The sequence below is a fragment of the Aotus nancymaae genome, unplaced genomic scaffold (assembly GCF_030222135.1).
Source record: "Aotus nancymaae isolate 86718 unplaced genomic scaffold, 86718_ANA_hifiasm-v0.15.2.pri h1tg000032l_0, whole genome shotgun sequence".
Classification (NCBI taxonomy): Eukaryota; Metazoa; Chordata; class Mammalia; order Primates; family Aotidae; genus Aotus; species Aotus nancymaae.
In genome coordinates, this window is record NW_026988445.1 from 31,671,246 (window position 1) to 31,694,692 (window position 23,447).

The 23,447-nt window shown below is 57.0% G+C and overlaps 2 protein-coding genes across 4 annotated transcripts in view; one reads left to right on the forward strand and one right to left on the reverse strand.

Annotated features, from left to right (window-relative positions):
* Window positions 1–15,179, reverse strand: part of SNAP47 (synaptosome associated protein 47) — a 45,077-nt gene extending 29,898 nt beyond the window's left edge. For all 3 annotated transcript variants that reach the window (XM_021666940.2, XM_064383695.1, XM_021666942.2), the window contains exons 1-2: window positions 15,131–15,179; window positions 5,793–6,328 (exon numbers count right to left, since the gene is read on the reverse strand). In XM_021666940.2, the coding sequence (XP_021522615.2) occupies window positions 5,793–6,283 (491 nt within the window). In that variant the 5' untranslated portion in view covers window positions 6,284–6,328; window positions 15,131–15,179. The remainder of the gene's footprint in view (window positions 1–5,792; window positions 6,329–15,130) is intronic.
* A 173-nt stretch (window positions 15,180–15,352) lies between these two features.
* JMJD4 (jumonji domain containing 4) lies at window positions 15,353–18,484 on the forward strand. The gene is made up of 6 exons (XM_012472644.3): window positions 15,353–15,629; window positions 15,915–16,080; window positions 16,665–16,796; window positions 16,970–17,237; window positions 17,655–17,801; window positions 18,102–18,484. Exons 1-6 carry the CDS (start codon window positions 15,368–15,370, stop codon window positions 18,384–18,386), a joined length of 1,260 nt encoding a protein of 419 aa, XP_012328067.3. The 5' UTR covers window positions 15,353–15,367; the 3' UTR covers window positions 18,387–18,484.
* The last annotated feature ends 4,963 nt before the right edge of the window (window positions 18,485–23,447 follow it).

The window sequence follows — 23,447 nt, forward strand, 5'->3', positions numbered from 1 at the left end:
CAACAGGGTAGAGGATCTAATTGAGCTGGTTAACACAAGCCACCTACAGATGGCTGAACTAAAAGACCGCATGGTAGCACACGCCCACCAGGGCTTCCGGAGCTGGAAACAGCCAGCCCTAGACGCTGTGGTGGGATTGGAGCCCCACAGCCTGCCCGTCTGCATGCTCCCCTAAAGGTCTGAGCAGAGGGCACTGAAGAAGCCAGCCACTCCCCTGTCGAATGCCCCATGATGGGGACAAGGCAACCTTTCCTGTCTCAGAACCACCATGAGTCCACAATCCTGTTTGTGGGTTACACCTGTTCCATGGTGGGCAGGCCTACATAAACCTGCCCCTGACGTGAGGAAGCTGAGAGGCTGCAGAAAGAGGCTGACAGACCCCGCTTCTCAGAAGGAGGCATCTAAGAGTGACTTGTGGACAGAAGGCAGGTCTGTGTCTCAGGCAGCGGTGAGATGAGGCAGCGGATCCCACACCATGGTCCCCAGACCCAGGGCTTCTGTACTACAGGGGACATATGTGTAGGACAGACCCCGCAGGAAAAGAATGCCCCGTGAACCTAAGAACAGGGTGTGTGGTAAGTACCTGCTCTCATACCAGGAATGACAGGTGAGGTGGAGATCTCAGAGCATTCCCAGAACTAGAGTTCATCAGATGTTAACAAGGCCGGTTAGCATCCATGATGGACTTGCTTCAGTCTCCACAATCTCAAAGGAAACAAATCAGTGTCTCAAAGCGACTCTTCACTCCCACGTTCACTGCAGCGTGCGTCACTATAGCCAAGGCACAGAAACCACGTAAATGTCCATCCACGGGCCAAAGCATAGAGAAAGTGGAACAGTACTGACTCCAAGTAAGAGAAAAGCTTGTTTACTTGAGTGTAATTATTGCTTCACTTGAAGATTAGATTATTAGATTAGATTATCATTCATTTTTAATGAATAATCTGTAGGTCATTAACCTGTAGATTATTCATTAAAAATGCCTTGGGAAAACAGGACCTTCAACAGAAATATAAGGAAATACACCAACCAACAACTCTGGGAACCAACAACTCGCTCTGGGACTCCACAGCTCTGGGAACGGGTGACCGGCCTGGTAAGAACAGACTGATGGCGCCTGCAGAAGGCCACAAAGCACTGACCAAGAAAGCAGGATTATATCTGCCCACCTGAGACGCTGCAAGTTTCACAAGGATGCTTTGATCATTTCCCCTCATTTCTCTTCAAAAGCCCTGATCTGGGGTCACAACTCGGGGAGGTGGTCTTTGGAAGTGAGTCTGCCACCCCGAGGTCGCTGCCTTCCTTAATAAAGCTAACTTTCCTTTCACAAAGCTCATCTCTTGAGTTTTGGCTTTCAAGCAATGAGTGGCCGAGACCTGGGTTTGGGCACAAAAATACAGTGTCTATACGCCATGGAATTTTATTCAGCCATAAAAAAGAAGGAAATCCTGCCATTTCACCAAGATGGATGGACCTGGAGCACGTTACGCTGAGTGGAAGACGTCAGACACAGGGACAAACCGTGCATGACACGTGGGACCTAAAGGAGCCAAACCCGCAGAAGCAGAGACAAGGCCAGGTGCGGGGCGGGTGGGGAAGCGGGGAGAGGGCGGCCAAGGCCACCAGCCTCGGTTACGGGATGAACGAGCTCTGGGCAGCAATGACACAGTGGGTGCAGCTCTCTGTACTAAGAGTACACTTGAAATCTGCCAAGAACACATATCTTAGGTGTTCTCAACATTCTCAAGGAGAAAAAGAAAACCAAACAAAATGACAGGTATGTGAGGCGAGAGACGTGTTCACGGACACGACTGCTGGGTACAAACGGCATCGCCGACCCACACGCCTCAAACACACGCAGCTGCTGTCAGCAGTACCTCAGTACAGCTGGAAAAAATAATTATACCTAAAAACAAAGTCTACATTGTTTTTCTGACCTGCTTTTCAAAATCCTGAGTCAGATTTGTCTTTTTCTTGTGTCTGTTCTGTTTCTTGCGGGTCCTGGAGGCTGGGAGCCCTGCCTGTGGGCCTGGGGAAGGCACCAAAGCTGCCCACGCTTGGAGGGAGCGGTGTCGGCAAAGTCCAGGTGGTCTCGGACACTGTGACCTGCAGTCCCGCCAGGCTGACAACTTCAGTCCTCCTGCCTGGTGGGAAAGGGCTCTGAGCACCATCACTAGGAAGGAACCGGCACGAATGCAGGCAGGCGCAGGGCCTCACTTTGCTCTCTGCACACAAGGATGGGGCGCAGAGGACCAGCTGACAGCACGCCTGGCCAGCGGTGGGGCCTGCGGTGGCCAGGACAGGTGGTGGGATGAGTGGTGGGCTGGCGTGGTGGTGGGCTGGCGTGGTGGTGGGCTGCTCCTGGGAGGCAGCTGCTGAGCAGGAGAGAGACGTGGCAGCACAGGACCAGGCAGGTGAACGTGGGAGGGCCTGTCCCACCAGAGTGGGCAACACAGGGCGGGCTCTTCCTCACCGCAGGATCAGGGCCGCAGTGGTCAGGGAGCACTGAAGGGGCCCAGGTGCTGGGTCAGATGCCGGCACCCTGGGTGGAACTCTGTTTCTCTGGCTCAGCCTGTCTTTGGGTCACCTACTCCATTTCTAGAAGAAGGGACAGGCCCATCGCTGGGTGCCCGGCTCATTTCCCAGCAGGAGTCGACAGCAAACACAGGGGCTCTGAGTCCATGCGGTGGGTAATCACGTGCCTTGGCAGCCGCCTCCCATCTCTCTAGGCCGCCGCCTCCCATCTCTCTAGGCCATCTCCGCACACACAATACCAGTGCCAATGCCAGGCGGCAAGGCGGAAGCTCAGCTGGGCACAGACGAAGATGCTCCTTCTCCACAGTGCTTGTTTTGTCTGTGAGTGGAGCAGGATGACACTCCGGGAAGCAGGGAAAGCCACAATGTAACCCTCCCCTCCAGGACCACGTCGCCCTCACCCAGGGCTGGGGCCCAGTGCTCTGTGCTGTCCCCACGCCTCCCTCTGCAGACGCCCTCAGGGTCCAGCCCAAGGACACCTCTCGGCAGTGAGCCAGGGCAGGGGAAACCAGGACAGAGGCACCATGGGGAGGGCTCCAGAACCCCACAGGCTGGAGGGCAGAGGGCCAGTCCCAGCTCACCAGGGCATGTGCCTCCCGGAGGCCAGGATGGTCACATTAGTGTCCATGCAGTGGGGCCACGAGGCCCAGTCGTCAAGCACTACTCTGCACGTGTCTGTGATACTGTGTGTCAAGAGATTAAATCGAAATTGGCAGACTCCCAAAAAAGCAGCTGTGCCGGTAACGCGGGCAGGCCCCGTGCACCTACTGAAGGCCTTAAAAGAACATGGACTGACCCGAGCAACAGAGCCACGGCCTTGGGGCTGTGACTGCCCCTGGGGCTCCAGGTGCCCCCTGTAGACTCTGGGCAGGGCAGAACACACGCCTGGCAGCTACGCAGAGGAGCTGGGTCGTCAGGGGCTCTGTCATCTCTCAGCTCCATCCTTGTACCAGCCAATCTCTTTGACTGAAAGGATCTCCTCTTAGTCAAGGAGCAGATGCAACCTCAGTCCAATGAACCCTCATGCGACACCAATCCACCAACACGACTCCAGCATAGGGCTGAGGGACAGTGGCCAGGGCCCAGGGAGGGTTCAGGGACACAGAAGTTCTACCTGCCTGCTGCAGCCGTGGGTGCTGCGAGAAAGTTCTCACTGACCCTGAATAATCACAAAATGAGAAATAACACGCTTCAAAATGATTTTTCAAGGAATAACTGAAAGCATGTAAAAACCTGAGCTATGTGTACTGAAACACACACACAGACAACACATACAAACACACATGGACACATACACACACACACAGAAACACACAGACACACACAGACGCATACACACAGACAACACATACAAACACACATGGACACACACACACATACAGAAACACACAAACACACAGACACACACAGATGCAGATATACACACAGACAACACATACAAACACACATGGACACATACACACACATACAGAAACACACAGACAACACAGACGCAGATACACAGACAACACATACAAACACTCATGGACACATACACACACACAGAAACACACAGACAACACAGACACACACAGACAACACATACAAACACACATGGACATATACACACAAACAGAAACACACAGACAACACACAGACACACACAGACACAGATACACACACAAACAACACATACAAACACACATGGACACACAGACACACACAGACGCAGATATACACACAGACAACACATACAAACACACACAGACACATACACACACAAACAGAAACACACAGACAACACACAGACACACACAGACGCAGATACACACACACAGACAACACATACAAACACACATGGACACATATACACACAAACAGAAACACACAGACACACACAGACGCAGATACACACACACACGCACGCTCTCTATCTCAAGGACGTGCCCTTAAAAAAGGGGCAGAGAGCAACAGAGAAGGACTCAACACACACTTCCCCAAAGACAAACACAGCGGCAGCCTGACACTGAAAAGCAGGCAGACTTGGCAAACCCAGGAAGGTGAACGGTGTGCCAGCAGTGGGTGCTGAGAGACCACGCGATTAGGACGCCAGAGCCCTAGGGGGTGACGAGGAGGTGGTACCAGCACCCTCCCAGCAGCGGCAGGAAGAACCAGGAACACGCAGGCACAAGTCCACGTGGCATTGCACTGGAGACCCTCGGCTCCCAGATGGACCCACCCAAGCGGGCACCCCCCAGTCCTGGAAGAGGGACTGGAGGGAACCTGAGGGCAGAGTCAGTGAACCTTCTACCTGAGCCAGAACGCAGCCCCTCAAGACTCACACTTCAGACGGGGGACCCCAGGATGAGGAACCGAGGGTCCCAGTAAAGAGCCCAGGGCTGATACCTCAGTCCCCCCACACACCATCTCAGGAAAAATGACTACAAAAAAAAACAGGCAATAAACAAGCCCCTTGAAAAATCAGAAACCACAAGCAAAACACGGCTATTAATAATATCCAAACAGAGAAGATGCTCAGGCCGTGACGCAAGACCCGAAGGTTTTTCCAGGAAACCAGAGGAACCCATGAGTTCTAAGAAATTACAAGTACAAATGATAAATGGTAGGAAGATAAAGACCAGAAACATCCACTAGAATAGCAACACAAGAAGAAAGCCCAACAAGAAACGAACACCCAGACAGAAGACAGCAGGACTCAGAAAGCACAAAAGGGGGCTTGGGATAAGATAATCATTTTCAAACAAACTGAAGAAATTGTCCAGAAATATACTAGGATTTTCATACCAAGAAATGGAAGAACACAGCTCATTAACAAATGGCAGGCACTGACAGGAGGCACCTCACTCAGAGGCCATCACCAAGGCAGACCTCAGTCCCCTCTCTGTGACCTCAGAGGCCAGGCCTGTCCGCATCACCACAGAGGAGCCAGGAGCAGAGCAGTGCACAAGAAGGTCACAGCACAGTCTCTGCTTGCTGGGTGTGAACTCGATGGTGCAGTGGACAGCAGGGGCGCCCAGCACCCAGCGAGCCGGCACTCACTCGGATCTCACTGCGTGTTTCCAGCAGAGTACATGGTGCATTCACAGCCTCGCTCTCCGAGTGCTGGATCTCACTATGTGTACCCACTGAGCGTGTGCAGCAGTGCAGAGCCATGCTCTCAGGACGCTGGGTGTGCACAGATACTGTGCCGTGGCCCGGCGGTGCCTGGCGCAGTGAGCCTCCGCACAAGTGTGCCTTACTGTGTGTGTGTCGCCCACCTGTCTGCCACCTCCAGGTCTGACTCCATCTTGTCCAGGCTTCTCATGACGCCATCCAGCTGCTGGCCCTGGTGGTGCAGGACCCTTGCTGTGTCCTCCAGGCGTTTCTGGGATCCGGCCATGAGTCCCGTCAGCTCCTTGCCCCGGGTCCTGGGGGCAGACACGTCTGCCGCAGGCTGAGACAGCAGCAGCTCCCTCCAGAAATGCTCGATGATGCTGAAGACCACATTTCGACTTGGCCGCAGGGAGCTGAACCAGTGCTTGGCGTGGCCCTTCTCCAGGACAGTGATGGAGCTGAAGATAAAATGCGAAGCCTCCTTCTTGATCTCGACTATGCTGGAGAGGGGGAAGCTGACCAGAGTCTCTCCAGTGCTGTCAGTCACGAACCTCAGTGACAGCGACGTTAAGGACAGTTGGCCAGTAACCCATCGCCTCTCTGGCTCCAGGTAGTAGGTACATGGCCAGGTGTGGATGCAGACATCCCTGCTCATCTGTTCCCGGGTCTGTCTGAGCCAAGGTCCAGGCCTCTTCTGCCTCTGAAGGAGAACAGACAGTGATGCTGTGCTGTGATCCATGGACTGGAGACACAAGCAACCCTGCAAGGATGCCGCCTCCCCTGCGTCTCTGGGCTCACACAGGCTGCAGCACAAGGCTGACTCTACCCACCTGCGGCTTCAGGACGAAGCTCATGTGCACTCTTAGCTGGTAAAGGAGGAGCAGCCGGAGCAAGAGGGCTGGTTTGGAACCAGGACCCTGAGCCCCAGACTCATGCCCATCCCCCAAGCAGAGGGTTCACACCATCATCCCCCTCACCACTCTGTGCCCCTGCACCCAGCAAAGCCACCCTGCTTGGATCAGCGTCCACTGCTGGATGAGACCTGAGGAGGGCATCGCTGGAGACGTTGCCGGGGCCCTGGGCCTCGGACCTCAGTCCCGGGCCTCACTCTCAGACCGTTCCAAGGAGTGCTGTCTTTTGGCCGTGATGTTCCCTCTAGATGCACATTGCCCTTTGGAAACTGCCATTCATCAACTTCACCGCACAGAGAAACAATCCTGCAGACAAGCGTTTCCCCTTCTCACAACCCCAGCTAACCTCACAGCACTCTACAGAACTGACTGGTAACACATATGTGTATTAGCTGACTGTGTGTACACAGTTTTACACAGCTGCAGGTCCTACCGTGTTTTCATATCTACATTTATCAGTGCAGTCTGGAAAGTCATGGAAGACAGATTTGAATGAATCCTCATGGAATACGCAGCCCAACCCTCTCGCCGTACAGATAAGGTAAGGTTAAGAAAACATGAGGGCCTCGTGCGAGATCCAGGCACAAGTGCAGGACTCTGCCGGGCCAGAGCCAGGCCGGGGATGCCTCGCCAAGGTTCTGACAGCAGAGAGGGGACCACGGGGAGGGCAGCACTTGTCCCACTTCTCTCTCACAGAAGTTCACTGCAACATGGCTTCACTTACACAACCAGGACAGCCAGCCAGTGGAAGCCCTTCAGATACTGAAAAGTGTGGGCTTTCCACAGCACGGAAAGAGGCTGTGGGGGCCTCCACATTCTGGCACCATGTTCATGAGTCCCACCATGTGCCAAATGCCCTGCTGGGCACCAGCCATCCTGATCCAGTCCGTGGCTCCTGCAGCTCACCACGGTTGCACTCGCAGGAGCCAGGTCTTCCCTGTAATGGCTACACAAGACACCATGTCCCGCAACACAGGGCTGGTCGAGACACGTGGAAACGCCGCACCTGCACTTGAAGAGCTTGCCTCCCATGGGACCCTCATGCTTATGAGGACACGGCCATCAGAGAACACACCAGGTGTCGTCACACGCAGACCACAGGGAAGGAGGCAAGGCTGGACCGTGGGGGCTGCCTGGCTAGTCTCCCCAGTCCACAGCCTGCCCGTGTGGCCAAGGGAAGAGCCCCCACCCAGCTTCTCCCACACCGGCCCATGTCCACCCTCCCTCTGGGGCATGGCACTCAGCACATGGAGGATACCACGGCCAACCTAGCTACACCCCCAGCACCACAGCCAGGGCCCAGTGGGCCACACACAGGACCCGCCCTGTCCAGGGCCACCCCACTCCCCACCAAGGCCATGGCAAGGGCTCAGCACACTGCACATAGGACCCATGATGGATGCTCTTCTGCCACAACGACTTCAAGGCCACCAAGCAGGCCCCAGACTACAGGGACACAAAGGCATCTGCTTCTCAGAATTAGGAGGAGGATAGACTACATCACATCAGCCCTGGTTCTCAAAGTCAGGCCAGCCAGCAGCTACAGGAGGGGTCGCAGCCCTCCTTGCTCAGCCCTACGGTTGCTGTGCCTGTGCTCCCAGCTGAAGAGGCCGCCCAGACCTTAGCCACACCTGGCCTTCGAGGGGAGGGACCACACCTCACCACACTGCCTCCACAGACAGCCAGACACGGCGTGGACAGTGAAGGTGTGCTAGCCATCGCTAAGCAGGCAGGGCTGGGAGGTGTTCCAGGAGTGCGGAGTGAAATTATGCACAACCTCCCTGGAGAAGTCCTGTGACTGATGTTGCAGCGCAGTTTACAGCTCTGGAAAGATCGCCTCACCTTCTGGACCTGTTTACCCACCACTAAAATAACTAAAAGGCCTAAGGTCACCAGCTCTAAAATGTTCCGAATTCAAAAAGAAAGCTGGGCGTGCTGTGGTCCCAGCTACTCAGGAGGCTGAGGCAGGAGGATCACTGAGCCTGGGAGGTTGAGGCTGCAGTGAGCTGTGATTGAACCACTGCACTCCAGCCTGGGCAACAGAGTGAAATTCTGTCTCTTCAAAAAAAAAAGAAAGAAGGGGAGGCCGGGTGCGGTGGCTCACGCCTGTAATCCCAGCACTTTGGGACGCCGAGGTGGGCGGATCACGAGGTCAAGAGATCGAGACCATCCTGACCAACATGGTGAAACCCTGTCTCTACTAAAAATACAAAAATTAGCTGGGCGTGGTGGCGTGCACCTGTAGTCTCAGCTACTCGGGAGGCTGAGGCAGGAGAATTGCTTGAACCCGGGAGGCGGAGATTGCAGTGAGCCGAGACAGCACCACTGCATTCCAGCCTGTTGCCTGGCGACAGAACAAGACTCTGTCTCAAAAAAAAAAAAAAAGAAAGAAAGAAAGAATGGGGAAAGGACCGAGAAATTAGGACATGAAGAACCAAGGCTCTTCTCATTATCACATTTTAAACAATAAATATTAAAAAAGTATTCAAGTTGCCAACAACCCAGGAAGAAGCCAGAGGAGAAACTTGTGACCATACTTTTCCAGCTGCAGGTTTCCAGGGCTTCTTTCCCAGAAAACCTAAGTAAACAGAGATGAAGTGCGAGGACGGAAGCAAGGACACCCCACGGAACATCAGAAGCAGCCCAATCTCGGACACGGCCCCCACGAGGGACACGCCTGGCCCCAAACGGAGGCCACGGGGGAACGCAATCCCTCTTCACCTCCAAGGCCAGACCCTCGTCCAGGGGCCCTGATCCCACCCTCTCTCTCTCAGCCCTGAGATCTCCCTGGCCTTCCCACGCCAGGCACTGCACATTCTCCGTGAAGGACCATGCACGGTCTCCACCACAACTACACAGCTCTGCCGGGGCGGAGTGAAAGTGGCCACAAGACACCGACACCGGGTCCACTGTCCCACAGGACCTCACTTACAAGAACATTAGTTAGACCTGGCCACGGGCCGAGGCGCCCTGCTGAGAGTCCCTGCACTCTGGCTCCCTGGCCACGACCCTCTCCAGGTCTCCAGCCCCACTTCTATGAGCGCCTACGACCACTCCCCCTGGCATAGCCTCCTTGTGCACCTGACTGCACAGTGCGCAACCTGTCCTCCTTGAACCCTCTCTTCCTAGGTGACACAACACAGGCCAGAAACTCAACATCACCCCCTAGCCGCTGCCTCCAAACACCCACTCCAGCCAGACCCCCTCACACTTCAAACTCGAGCATCTTATCACCCGCTGATCTGCCCCCACCCCTAATGGACACCCCAACTTCACAGCCCCTCCACCAGTTCCCTTCCTGTCACCCGCTGGGCATCTGCCCCTGCCCCTAATGGGCACCCCAGTTTCGCACCCCCAGCATCAGTTCCTCTCTCAGTAAAGGTGCCACGGGCCCAGGAGTTCGACTCCTCTCTTCCTCCTCCCCGCAAACACACCATCAGCATGTTCTGACAACTGTGTCCCTGCCCTCCACCCCAAGGCCACACCACTGTCTTGGCACAGGCATTGTCTGGGCCAACCAGCACAAACAACGCCCTTGGGGAAGAAGTTGCAGTCACAGGGACTCACTCATCACACACTGCGATCTGTACAATGGGTCTCTTTCAGTCTTTCCAGCATACATGTGCCCCTGAGTGAGACTCAATCTCCGGGAAACAACCTAGTTTTATTTATTCTCCGCAGTTCCACCACCCAAGGCAGTCCTTCCTCCCTCCACACCTGGACAACCTCTCAGGCAACCTCCTGACCTCATCCTGTCCCCACCACCCACTCTCCTCCAGCAGCCAATGAGACACTCATTGAACGGAATTAGAAAATGTCACTCCTCAGCCTAATGGGCTCTGCAGGACTTGCGACCTCCCCGCCCTGGTCGCCCTCTGCCCTCTGCTCCCAGCAGGGAGTTACACTGGCAGCTCCACTCCTCAGGTCTCTGTTCAGAGGGCTTCCTTGCCCTCCTAATGCACTGTCACCAACCATGGCCCAAGCAAAACTCCAGAGAGCTGGTGCTTTCACAACTGTCCCACTACAGAAGGCACCTTCTGTCATGGGAGGGCCACAAGGCCTACACACCATGGGCACCCAATGAATCTGTGCTGAGTGGACCATGACCACGCCACATGGAAGCAGGGCCGTGCCCATGCCCTCCTGTACCACCTAGTTCTGCGACCAGTGCTGAGTCCTGGAGCCCTCACGGGGTCCCTGCCTGCTGCAATCTGCAATCTGTCTCCTCCAGTGCAGGTGTGGGCCTGGGGACCCGCGCTGACCCTGAGAACACACAGCTGAATCCCCAGGGAGGTCGTGGCCAGGGGCCCACGGGTGTCTGCAGCCAACCCACACAAGTGACGCTTTTGAGGAGGAAGTCTGCAGCACACAGGGCGATCTGTACAATGGGTCTCTTTCAGCATTTCCATCACTCAAGGGTCCCCTGAGTGAGGCTCAGTATCCAGTAAACAACTTATTTTTAGTTAATTTCCACAGTCACAGAACAAACATCTTGCACACCTTCCACTACCTTGCAACCCAGAAGCTCAGTGAGGACAGTGGTGGCTTGTGTGTGCCCACGGAGGCGGCAGGGTGCGGCCAATCTTTCCAGGCTCCCCTCCCCTGCTTCCCAGACCCTCTTTCCACTCCCTCAGAGGTTCCCAGCTCTAGCCACAAGGTGCAGACACGCCCACCGGGGCTGTCTGCATGCAACACAGTGACAGAGGAGCACATGTTCCACACAGTGCAAACTGCATGTCTTCAAAGTGCTGACTTAAAACCCCATCCTGGCCGACCGCAGTGCCTCACACCTGTAATCTCAGCACTCTGGGAGGCTGAGGTGGGAAGATCACTTCAGTCCAGAAGGCAGAGGTTGCAGTGAGCCAAGATTGCACTACTGCATTCCAGCCTGAGCGACAGAGCAAGACCCTGTCTCAAAAACAAAAAACCACCCTGATGGAGTGCTGTGTGGGGCTTAAGAATGTGCATTTCTTGCCATTCCCAAGCAATGCCAAGGCTGATCTAGGGGGCCTCTGGGTGACACAAGCCTGTGTTCCAGTCCCATCAGAGCAGATGATGCTCCAGGCCTCCTGTGTACACGGTGGTGACACTGATCCCAGGGGGCACCTGCAGACCAGGGAACTAAAGCACAGAGATCCATCTCAAGAACGAGACCTCCATCTCCCACCAAGTCCTAGGGGCTCAGTGATCCGGGGGAGCCGCGGACCTGCTGGCCCAAATGCCCCTTTCTTAGGAAACTGAGGCTCAACCAAGGGGCTTCAGGAACTCCTCCCAGGCAATGCCCACCTGAATTTCAGTTTCCCCATGAGGCAAACTTGGAACCATATTCTAAGATCTCGGGACAATGATAAACACTCTGCTCCCCACATCTTTCCCACTGACCTCCCGTGATCTGCATGTGCCACAACCAAAATCAAATGACTACTAGCAATTACGGAACGATACACGGCAAGGTCAATTAACTGTCAATATCGAGGTCAGTGTGTGGCAAGATGTTACAGCACATTGTTAAATTTTAAAAAATACTAACACCACAACCAAAATCAAATGACTACTAGCAATTACGGAACGATACACGGCAAGGTCAATTAACTGTCAATATCGAGGTCAGTGTGTGGCAAGATGTTACAGCACATTGTTAAATTTTAAAAAATACTAACACCAGCAAAAGTTCACATAGTATATTATACATGATGGAGAAAGAGACTGTGTGTGTGTGTGTGTGCGCGCACGCGCGCACGTGTGCGTGAACGTTTAGACAAGGACTGGGGGAGAGAAGAGCAAAGAGAGAGAATGAATGAATGAATGAATGAATGCACACATGAAGGAACGTAGAAAAGCCAGCTCTACACCAGGAAATAAAAAACGGTCATCTTGGCCAGGCACAGTGGATCACACCTATAATCCCAGCACTTTGGGAGGCCGAGGTGGGCGGATCATGAGGTCAGGAGTTTGAGACCCTCCTGACCAACATGGTGAAACCCCATCTCTACTAAAAATACAAAAATTAGCCAGACAAGGTGGCATGCGCCTGTAATCCTAGCTACTCAGGAGGCTGAGGCAAGAGAATCACTTGAACCCAGAAGGCGGAGGTTGCAGTGAGCCGAGATCACGCCATTGCACTCCAGCCTGGGCAACAGAGTGAGACTCCCATCTAAAAAAAAATCAAACAAAAACGGTCACCTCTGGATGGAACTGGAGATGATTCTTTCTCAATTGTAACTTCTCCAGACATTCTCATTTTCTAGTGTAAAAAAAACAAAGAATTCCATACTGTGACCAAACAAGTCACAGTGGGGCTTACCAGAAAGGGACCACAGCATACACTGAATCACACAACCCTCAAAGCAACTCCCCACCTCCTGTCCCTGCCCCCATGGCCCCCAATCCCACCTCCACTGGACTCAGACTCCCAAAACTCACTTTCCTCCTAGTCCTCCCCTCTTCTGATCCTCCCTGTTCTCCTGGGTAAACCTCACACCCCTTGGAAAGAGTCCCCAGCAAGGATCAGAGCCCCAGCACTCCCAGAACCTCCCTTATCCCCGTTCACAAGGGTAAATAAAACATTGCCATCGCTTCATAAAGGGAAGGCAGGTGTCCCCTTCTTCCTTAGGATGCCTCCGTTTGGTCTGGCATGAGACAGGCCAGTGTCCAGATTTCACAAAACACAGTCCCGGCCTGCCAGCCCCTAGACTGTCATCAGACCACCAAACCCAAATCAAAGGCCTCTCACTGAATGCAAACCAGCAAAAGCTGCCTCTCGATTCTCTGGGAGACACGAGCAGCTCTAACTGTTCCTCCTTCTGCCTCGCTGTCAAGGCGCCTGGGAAACTGCCCAGACTCTGCACACTGTCGCAGAGCGCCTATGTGCACACAGCCTGCCAGGCTTCGGGGGCAATAAATCTGCTCTCTTCCCTCTGCGTCCATGTGAGTAGGTTTGAGCTGTCAAGTCTTTTATTTCTCCAGCACACCAAGACATACATCACATACAGTCCCCCGTGGCCCCCCACTTTCATGTCCTGGCCAAAAATCATGGAGTACCCTGACCCCTCTGTGCCCCAGCCACAGGTTTTTCCCACCAGGCTTCACCCCAATCCAGGGCCCTGAACGTTTCCAGGCCTGGAAGAAGCTATCTACAAAGAAAATGATCTTGCCCCTGAGCCAAATTTCTGAAACCTTCCTATCAACTCCATAACCCACCCCTTGCCAGACACATACCTAGGGAGGACATCTCTCTTCCCTACTGCCCATCTCAAGGACTGCTGCAGCCAACTCTGTATCAAAGTTCCACTAACAAAGGCTCTAGGCAGGGCCTTGCGCAGTGGCTCACACCTGTAAGCCCAGCACCTAGGGAGGTCAAAGCAGGAGGATCACTTGAGCCCAAAAGTTCAAGACCAGCCTGGGCAACACAGAGACCTGTGTCTGTGTTGTTTTTGTACACCCTGTCTCTACAAAAAAAAGAAAAAGAAAAAAAAAAAAAAGAAAAGAAAACTAAGCTGGGCGTGGTGGCTCCTATCTGTAGTCCCAACTACTTGGGAGGCTGAAGCAGGAGAACTGATCAAGCCCAGGAGGTGGAGGCTGCAGTGAGCTTCGATGGTGCCACTGCACACCATCTTCAGAACGAAAAACAAAACAAAACAAAAAGCTGCTCCAGGCTCCCCATGCATTTAGCACTTCTTTCTTTGGAATTCCAACTCATCCCACCTGAGGACAGTGCGGGGAACTCCCTTGCTGCCACTTTTGGGGTGACTCCAGTTGCAAGTTCGGCAAAACACTCCTCATGTCACCACTCTGATGTCCTCCGACTTCAGACCTGTTCATGTGTACACGAGCCCCAAATCCCCAACCACACTCCCACCACACCTTCATTTCACACCCTCCCTCATTCCCCACCATCTTCTCCAGACACCCGTCGTCCCCTGCGGCCCCTTGCCATGCTCTCCAGGTCCCCTGTGGGCCCCATTCTCCCATCTAGGTCACCCCGACCCCTTCAGCTCCCCACCTACATTTTCCTCCAGGTCCCTGTCATCCTCTCTAGATCCCACCGTACCATCCAGGTACCATTGATCCCTCCAGGCCCCCTCCAGATCCCCACCACCCCCTCCAGGTCCCCACCATCCCCTTCAGGCCCCCACCATCCTTTCCAGGTCCCCACTGTCCTCATCCCTCCAGGACCCCACCATCCCCTCCAGGTCCCACTGTCCCCAACCCCTCCAGGTCCCATCGTCCCCTCCAGGTCCCCACTGTCCCCATCCTCTCCAAGTGCCACCATCTTCTCCAGGTCCCATCGTCCCCTCCAGGACCCTACCATCTCCGCCAGGTCCCAGCATCCTAGGGCCCCCCCAGATCTCCCTCTGGGTCCCAGCGTTCTCTCCGGGTCCCCTCATCCCTAGGCGCCCCCACACCGCCGCACCCCCGCGCCCAGAACCGCCTGTGTCCCCGCCCCTCTCCCAGCGCAGCCCGCATACCCACCCCCCGCCAGGGATGTGGGAAGGAGGGCTCGGGCTGTGTCAGCCACAGCGCACGGACGGAGCCGAGGGCGGACACCAGTGCTTGGGCTGGGCCCCCAACAGGCCAGCGCCGTCGCTCACCTGAGGGACGCCAGACTCGCCCCAGTGCAGATCCGAGGCGCCGCCACCGCTCCGCGCCTGCGCAGGGAAGACGACGGCAAGCCGCGCGCAGGCGCAGGGCGGGCGTGCAGGTCGGGCGCCCCAGGCGCGGGTCGGGCGGAAACGCAGCGCCCTGCGGCTTCTGGTTCCGAGGCTGGTCCTTACCCTTTCCGCTCCGGCGGAAGTGAGGGGGGGGTCCTTCGACCCCGGCCCGGCGGGATGGACCGCGAGACGCGCGCGCTAGCTGACCGCCACTTCCGAGGCCTGGGGGGCGGTGTCCCCGGCGTCGGCCGGGCCCCGGGCCGGGTGGCCTTTGTCTCGGATCCGGGCGCCTTCTCCTACGCCGACTTCGTGCGGGGCTTCCTGCTGCCCAACCTGCCCTGCGTGTTCTCCAGCGCCTTCACGCAGGGCTGGGGCAGCCGGCGGCGCTGGGTGACGCCCGCGGGGAGGCCGGACTTCGACCACCTGCTGCGGACCTACGGTGGGGCGGCGGACGCAGACCCCGGGCAGGGAGGGAGGCCGGCGGGACCCAGGCTCGGGAGGTCCCCGCCCAGAGACGGGCACCAGGGAGGGTGAGGGGCCGAGCGCGTGGCCCTGGAGAGATCCTCTGCACACGGTTTGGAGTGGGGACGCGGCCCAGGCAGAGACGGGCACCAGGGAGGGTGAGGGGCCGAGCGCGTGGCCCTGGAGAGATGCTCTGCACACGGTTTGGAGTGGGGACGCGGCCCAGGGAGATGGCATGGACCGTGCCTGACTTCCATTTCAGGAGACGTGGTTGTACCAGTGGCAAACTGTGGGGTCCAGGAATACAACTCGAACCCCAAAGAGCACATGCCCCTCAGAGACTACATCACCTACTGGAAAGAGTACATCCGGGGGGGCTACTCCTCTCCTAGGGGCTGTCTCTACCTCAAAGACTGGCACCTCTGCAGGTAATGGGGCTTGGGATGCACCGAGGCGCTGCCTTCCCTAGCGCGGGAACCCAGAGGCCTTTCTGATGATGGTGGCCCCGGCGGCACAAAGAGGGTCTATTTTCCCCGTTTAAAAGAAACTGGGTTGTCTTCGGCATGGGTGCAAGTGTGGTTCTTTGGAGGTCAATATATTTTTTTTTTTTTTCCTTTTTTTAGATGGATCCCCTCAGCCTCCCTAGTAGCAGAGATTACAGGCATGCACCTCCACGGCCAGCTAATTTTTTTTTTGTTTTGTAAGAGACTGAGTTTCCCCATGTTGCCCTGTCTGGACTTGAACTCCTGGGATCAAGTGATGCATGCACCTCAGCCTTGCAAAACACTGATTATAGGCGTGAGCAGTCCTTTTCCATAAGCAGAACCATTGTCGTCAGACTCTCCGCCACTCCACCAGCAGCAGCAGCTGGCTCAGAGAAGGTGCTGGGGCCCCTGGGGGCTGCAGGCATCTGGCAGCTGCACTGGTGCTGAGTGGTCTCAGGTGCCCACTCGTGCTGCCCGGGTCTTGTGTCTCACGCGCCGTTGGTGGTGCATTCGCACCCTCCTCACAGGGACTTCCCAGCGGCGGTGGAGGACGTATTCACCCTGCCGGAGTACTTCTCGTCTGACTGGCTGAATGAGTTCTGGGACGCGCTGGACGTGGACGACTACCGCTTTGTGTACGCAGGGCCTGCAGGCAGCTGGTGAGACCACAGAGGTGGGGGTGGCGGGCTGGGAGGCTCAGGGTGGCACAGGCCTCACAGTGGGTGCCTCAAGACCCAAGGGGCCACCCCTCCTCTGGTTGGAGGCCTGTAGGGTGCCAAGCAAAGCCCGTGCCAGCCCCTGAGGCACGAACCAGGCGCTCTTGCTGCTGCAGGTCCCCATTCCACGCTGACATCTTCCGCTCCTTCAGCTGGTCCGTCAACATCTGTGGGAGGAAGAGGTGGCTCCTCTTCCCCCCAGGGCAGGAAGAGACTCTGCGGGACCGCCACGGCAGCCTGCCCTACGACGTCACCTCCCCGGCACTCTGCGACACGCACCTGTACCCGCAGGGCCGGCTTGCTTGCCCACCCCTGGAGGTCACGCAGGAGGCAGGCGAAATGCTGTTTGTGCCCAGTGGCTGGCACCACCAGGTGCACAACCTGGTAAGGCGGTGAGGCGCCCCGAGGCCTGGATCCAGGATGTGCTGCTCTGCTGCTCCTGTCGGGGACCTTCCGGCAGGAAGACGGCAGCACCTCCTCCCCACTGTCCCAGCCAGAGCGGGGCTGGGATGCGGTGGTTCACGGGTGAGGCTGGTCCCTTCACAAGGTGGCATCGCTGAGGCCCAGCTTCTGTTTCACCCCCTGCTGGTCCCTGGATCTACTTGCTCTGGGTTCGCTGTGGCCTGAGGTGGTCCCAGTCCGATACCCACTTCCCTGTTGAGCAAGCCCGACTGGGAGACAGGAGGGCCCTTTTGGCTGCAGAGGGCTGGACCCCACAGTGGGTTCCTGGCTCGGGAGGTGTGGACTGGTTGGGGGGCACCTGCCATGGGTTCAGGCCTGCCTGCACCGTGCCCCTTCCAGGATGACACCATCTCCATCAACCACAACTGGGTCAATGGCTTCAACCTGGCCAACATGTGGCGCTTCCTGCAGCAGGAGCTGCGCGCCGTGCAGGAGGAGGTCAGCGAATGGAGGGACTCCATGCCGGACTGGCACCACCACTGCCAGGTGGGGCGGCTGCATGTGGAGGCCACTGGGGCCAGGTCCTCGTGAGGCCTGCAGGCTCGGGGTGGGTGTGGCTGTCAGGCCGAGCTGTGGGTAGGTGCAGGCTGTGAGAGTGTGGAGTAGCCTGGGCTGAGCCCCGGGGAGGCTTTTGGGCTGTGCAGCTCAGACCCCCTTGTTCCTCGCCCGGCTTCTCAGTGCCTCTGTCTTACTGGTCCCCTCTTCATCCTTGGGGAATGGGCGCATGTCAGGTCCTTTGCAGCCTGAACTGCGTCCTCAGCTCACTGGCCTCTTCCTTCTGCCCAGGTCATCATGAGGTCCTGCTCAGGCATCAACTTTGCAGAGTTTTACCACTTCCTCAAGGTCGTTGCTGAGAAGAGGCTTCTGGTCCTGGGGGAGGCGGCCGCCAAGGATGGTACTGGGTTGGGCTTCGAACAGGCAGCCTTTGACGCTGGGCGCATCACAGACGTGCTGGCCTCCTTGGTTGCGCACCCCGACTTCCAAAGAGTGGACACCAGCATGTTTTCACCACGGCCCGAGGAGCTGCTGCAGCAGCTGAGGAAGGTTGTTGCTGCCACCTCTGCTCCATAGCACCTGGCGAGAGGACAGAAGGATGGGCAGAGGAGAGGACGAGAGCCAGCCTCCTGCTCCAGGGCCCTTCCAGAAATAAAGAGCGCCCTCCCTATGACCTGGGGCCTACCCCTGTCGAGCCTCGTGGCCTGGCTATTCATGGCCACTGCCCAGGCGGCTGTTTTCGGGTGAGGCCCAATGAGGTCAGAAGAAGGGATGTGGCCCTTCTGACCCGCAGCAGGCCTGCTGGGAGCTCGGGGGGTGGCGCCATGACCTCCTTCTCTTGGGGGCCCTGCCTTAGGCTGGGACGCCTAAGCTGACAGGAGTCCATGTCTGATTTGCCTTCTCTGGAGACTCCTCTCTGTAGACCAGCCCCATCTCCTCATCTCAGGCCTAGGTGGCCGCCCCTGGCTCTGCCCTGTGGGCTCAGGGAGGGGTCAGAGCAGTGCTGGGCAAGCTCACCAGGGCCTCCAGGCATGGCTGGGGCTGGCCCATCCTCCAGGTGATGGGCTGCAGAGCCAGTGGCCTGTGCCTTCTATGGGTCCCCAGAGGGGATGGCCGGCTGGGCTGGCCTCTAAGCAGGGCTGGCAAAGAGCCTTGTCCTCGGCCGCCTCCCTGCCTTCAGGATAGCCTTTGCAGGGCCTGTGGTTAGCTGGAGAGGCCATGGATGTTGGGGTGGAATCCCATCTGCTGCTGAATCCGCACTTGGGCCTAGAGGGGCTGTGCCTGCTGTGTACTCACAGCTGGGTCTTCCCAAGGATGCTGTTCTTAGGAGCGGTGGGTCTCTGGCCCCTCTGCACACTGGGCATGATGGAGGTGTGGGTGGGCTTGTCCAGGCCAATCAAGTGTTCTGTCTGCTCAGTGGTGAACAGCAGAGGCCTGTGGTGGGGAATGGACTCTCGTGGGGTCCTCCTGCAAGGATGCCCCCAGGCCTCGGCCCTCTAGCAGGTCCACAGTGTGTGGAGACTGGCACTTTGCCAGCCCTGCCCTTGACCCAGAGGCCAGCACGTTTTCAGATGGCTCCTGGTCAGCTGCCCTACCCCAGCAGGGGAGGAGGCATCTGAATCCACAGGGGTGGCACGTGCCATGGCTTGTGCATTGCCTGCCTGTGGCGTCCACTGGGACTGCTGGCACTTAGCTAGGATGGAAGCCCCCAGGAAGGGCAGGGGGTTTTGTCTGCTCTGTTCAGTGAATCATGCAAAGCGTCTGCAAAGGCACCTTTACACGGTAGGTGCTTCATATGTGTGTATCGAATGACCTCCAGCCAACAATTTTCCAGGGACTTGTATGCTGGGACCCCTGGTCTGCATGGGGATGCCCTGAGATGTCATCCAGCCTCCTACAGATGGAGCTGGCGCTGCCCAGACCACGCATGGCAAAGGTGCCTTGTAGGGGAGGAGGGGGGAGCTAGCAAACATGCAAGGCTGCAGCCTCGCCAGGGCCAGACCCAGCCTGAGTGTGGGGCGTGGCTCACCTGTTTAGCCCCTCTGCTAGCCTCTGAACTTGGGCCTCTTGGCACCCCACCACTCAGACACAGGCTGAGGCCAAAGGTGTGGGTTTGTGCCCTGGGCACTGCTAGTAGGCTGCCGAGGTGCGTCTGCTGGAGCTGGGGCTCCCCTTTGAGCAGCAGTTTCAGCACCTGCAGGGGAGGGGCACCACCCAGTTGTGAGCACCAGTTTTCCTTCAGCTTCTCATGATGAGGGCAGCACTGTGGACCCCCAGGCGGCCAGGGCCCAGACCAAGCCCCCAGACCCTTGGTGACAGCCCCAGCAGGAAGAGCTCTCGGTGTTGAAACAGGATGTGAGGGGGAATTGTCCCGCATGTGTGTCTTCCAGTCTGTTAGCTGAGTGAGGGTAGTGCGTTCTCCTTGAGATCATGTATTCAGACCATAGTCACACCATGGTAGAGACAAGGGGTGCCAGCTGGCGGCTCAAGGTAGCACAGGCCACAGTCCATTACTGTCCAGGCTGTGTGGTCCTGCGCTCCTGACCTGGGTGTGAGGACCCTCGTGCTTCTGCAGTCAGAAGGCAGTGCACAGACATTCCTGAGGGCCCTGCTAGCCTCAGTCACTTTTTCTTGGTTAAAGCAAACATCGAGAATCTCGGGCTGGGCTGTCAGAGAAGCAGCAAAGAAGCAAATGCCAGCAGCTCTGGGGGAGACAGAGCCCTCCACAGGGCAACGTGTGAACTGCAGCCACCCACGGTGACTCTAGCCTACCTGACTCCAGGTTGGGAGAAAAAATGCTGACATCAGCGCCAGGTGGGTTGTGGGGCAGCCACTGTTCAGAGTGTGGCTAGGCAGCAGTTTGAGGTGTCAGGCAGGATGCCTCTTCCCCAAGTATGCCGCCCTGGGAGCCTGTGGGGTCAGGGAGGTGTGATGTCAGGACACCTTTGCAAAGGGAATCGCACTTCTGCAAGAGGCAGGACAGGCTGGGCTGCATTGCCCTGAGAACCAGCCTCCTTCCTGAGTGCGAGGTGAGGAGCTGCAGAGGTGCAGAGATTTGCCCCTGCCCTTTGTGTGTCATCCCTGCCAAGTGTTGAGGAAGGACAGGCAGGCCACAGCTACCTGACACTCCTGTGGAAAGAGGTCAGAGAAACTGCAGACGCTCAAGACCTAAGGCTACATGGGAGCCGCACAAAGGTAGACATACTTGCAAGTGTGGGGACAATGGCCGTGCACCCCACCATGCCTGGGTGAGGGCGTGCAGTTACCCAGATCCCTTGGGGAGTGGGACGTGTGGGCCCCCACGGGAAGACTGGAAAAGTCAGGCTGTGCTGTGTCTGCAGACTGTGCCAGGAGGACACAGGGCCAGGGAGTATGACGGGGCCTGTGGGCACCCCCAGCACGTGCCTGCCCTGCCCTGGCATTGCAATTGTGATTGGCTGGAAATCATGGAGGTGGAGACAGGAGCCCCAGGTCACATCATTGCCAGCTGTGGCCTCCAGAGAAGGTGCCTGCCCCAGGGCACAAGGTCCTCCTTGTGCTTGTGCCGCTGACCCAGCAGAAGGAGCAGCTCCTTGCCAGCTACCCTGGAGCCCACATTCCAGGTCTGTGACATCCCTGATGGCCACATCCAAGGCCATGTCCTTCCCTTTGTTCATGCATGCTCCAAGTGTCAGCCTCAGCCCTGTCCACCACTGTGTGGTTGGTTGTGGCAGGTAATGGTGCTAGTGTCCCAAGAATTCCAACCACCAGCTGCATCCTCGGGCAGAGAGAAGGTAGGCCCTGTTTTCCAAGTCAGTGACTCCTTTCACTGGCCCAGAAGACTGTTTCCGAGCCCTGGCTTCACAGGCTTCGCTCCCACCCGTCCAGGGAAGGGGATGGGGGATGCGGGTGGGGAAAGACATCATCCTCAGAATTGCAGGGCTGATCCAGGATATGATGGCTTGGTCCAGCTGGTCAGTCATGTGGTCAATGCCAGTGGCTGCAACTTCAGGCCACTGGAGGAGTATGGACAGTCCCTTTCCCTAAGCCCTCAGCCTGAGCTTGGCCAAGATAGGGACCAAGGTGTCCAGTGTCTTAAGCCCTCAGCCTGAGCTTGGCCAAGATAGGGACCAAGGTGTCCAGTGTCCTGTGGCCTGCCCCCAAACTCAGCAGCCCTGGAGGCAGGAACTCTAGGGACCTGGGCCTCTCACCCATCTGGGAGCTGACCCTGGAAGTCCCTTCCACAGGCCCCAGCTGCCCTCCCACTGCAGGCTCTGACATACAGGAAAAAAGCTGGAGCTAGGCTCCTACCCTCTTCCTTTGGGAGAGCCAGACCCTATCCTGAAGCTAGAGGAAAATCCACAGGCAGAATCCTGCAGAAATGCACCCTAAATACACCCTGCCTGGGGCCGCATACCCCAAACAGACCCCACCTGGACCCCACACCCAAATAGCCCCGTCTGGGCACCCATACCCGATCTGGCTGGTGGATCCTGGCCCTCCTTCCTCTGCAAGCCTGCCGCCCCCCTCCCCAGGTGAGGGAGGAGCCTGAGTGACCAACCCCACAGACCCACTCAGGGATGCTTGCCTGCTCCCATTGGAGGCCGTTGGCTCAGCAGCAGGGTCTGCCCACTCCCGAGCCCATTGCCCTCACCTCTGCCCCAGGTCAAGAATTGGGGTCTTGGGTATCACCCTCAAATCTGGCCAGCTTCCCACCACAGCAATGGAGAATCAGACACCCCATGTCAGGGATGTGGGCCAGATCCTCACTGCCCTTGCCTCTGAGACCCCATGAGGGCAGGAACTGGAGTCTCGCCCTCATGACCTTGGTGGGGGGCAGTGCCAGTGGGACATCCCCTGTGGGGCACTAGGTGGTGGGGAGGTGGGATGAGGGGGGAGGGCTGGGCCAGAGGTGGGGCCGGGATGGGAGGGGCAGGCAGGGCTGGTGGCAGGGGCCGGCATGACCCTGGGGCTTCCCTAGCTCCAGGTCCCTTCTGAGTACAGTGGGCCCCACTGCTTCCTGGTAGCCAGCACCATCCCTGCAGCCCCAGCCAGGAAACCCAGTAACAAAACCCCTATGCCTGTGTGTTCCGGGCAGTGGGGATCCCAGGGTCCAGGGAAGAAAGTGGGGTTCTGCAGGTTCCAGGAGCAATAAGGGGAGCCTGGGAAAAACCCCTAGCCCGAAGGTGCCCTGTTGACTCACCGACTCACCCCAGCCTGTGGCTTCAGCGGGGACAGCTCTGTGCCTGGGCCCAGGCCACAGACTTTACCACCTCTAGTCCTTGGCATACCAGCCCCGCAGGCTGCTGTCAGTTCAGAAGGAACTCCAGGCAGTTCGAATATGTGGAAGCAATCAATGCACTTCAAACTTAAGAAATCAAAAGGGACATTACAAAATGCACTAAATGGCCAGGCATGGTGGCTCATGCCTGTAATCCCTGCACTTTGAGAGGCTGAGGCAGGTGGATCACCTGAGGTCAGGAGTCCCAGACCAGCCTGATCAACATGATGAAACCCCATCTCTACTAAAAATACAAAAATTAGCCAGGTATGGTAGCACAGGCCTATAATCCCAGCTACTTGGGAGGCTGCGGCAGGAGAATCGCTTGAACCCGTGAAAGGTGTGGCAAAGTTCTTCCTCAGATGAAGCTTATTCTA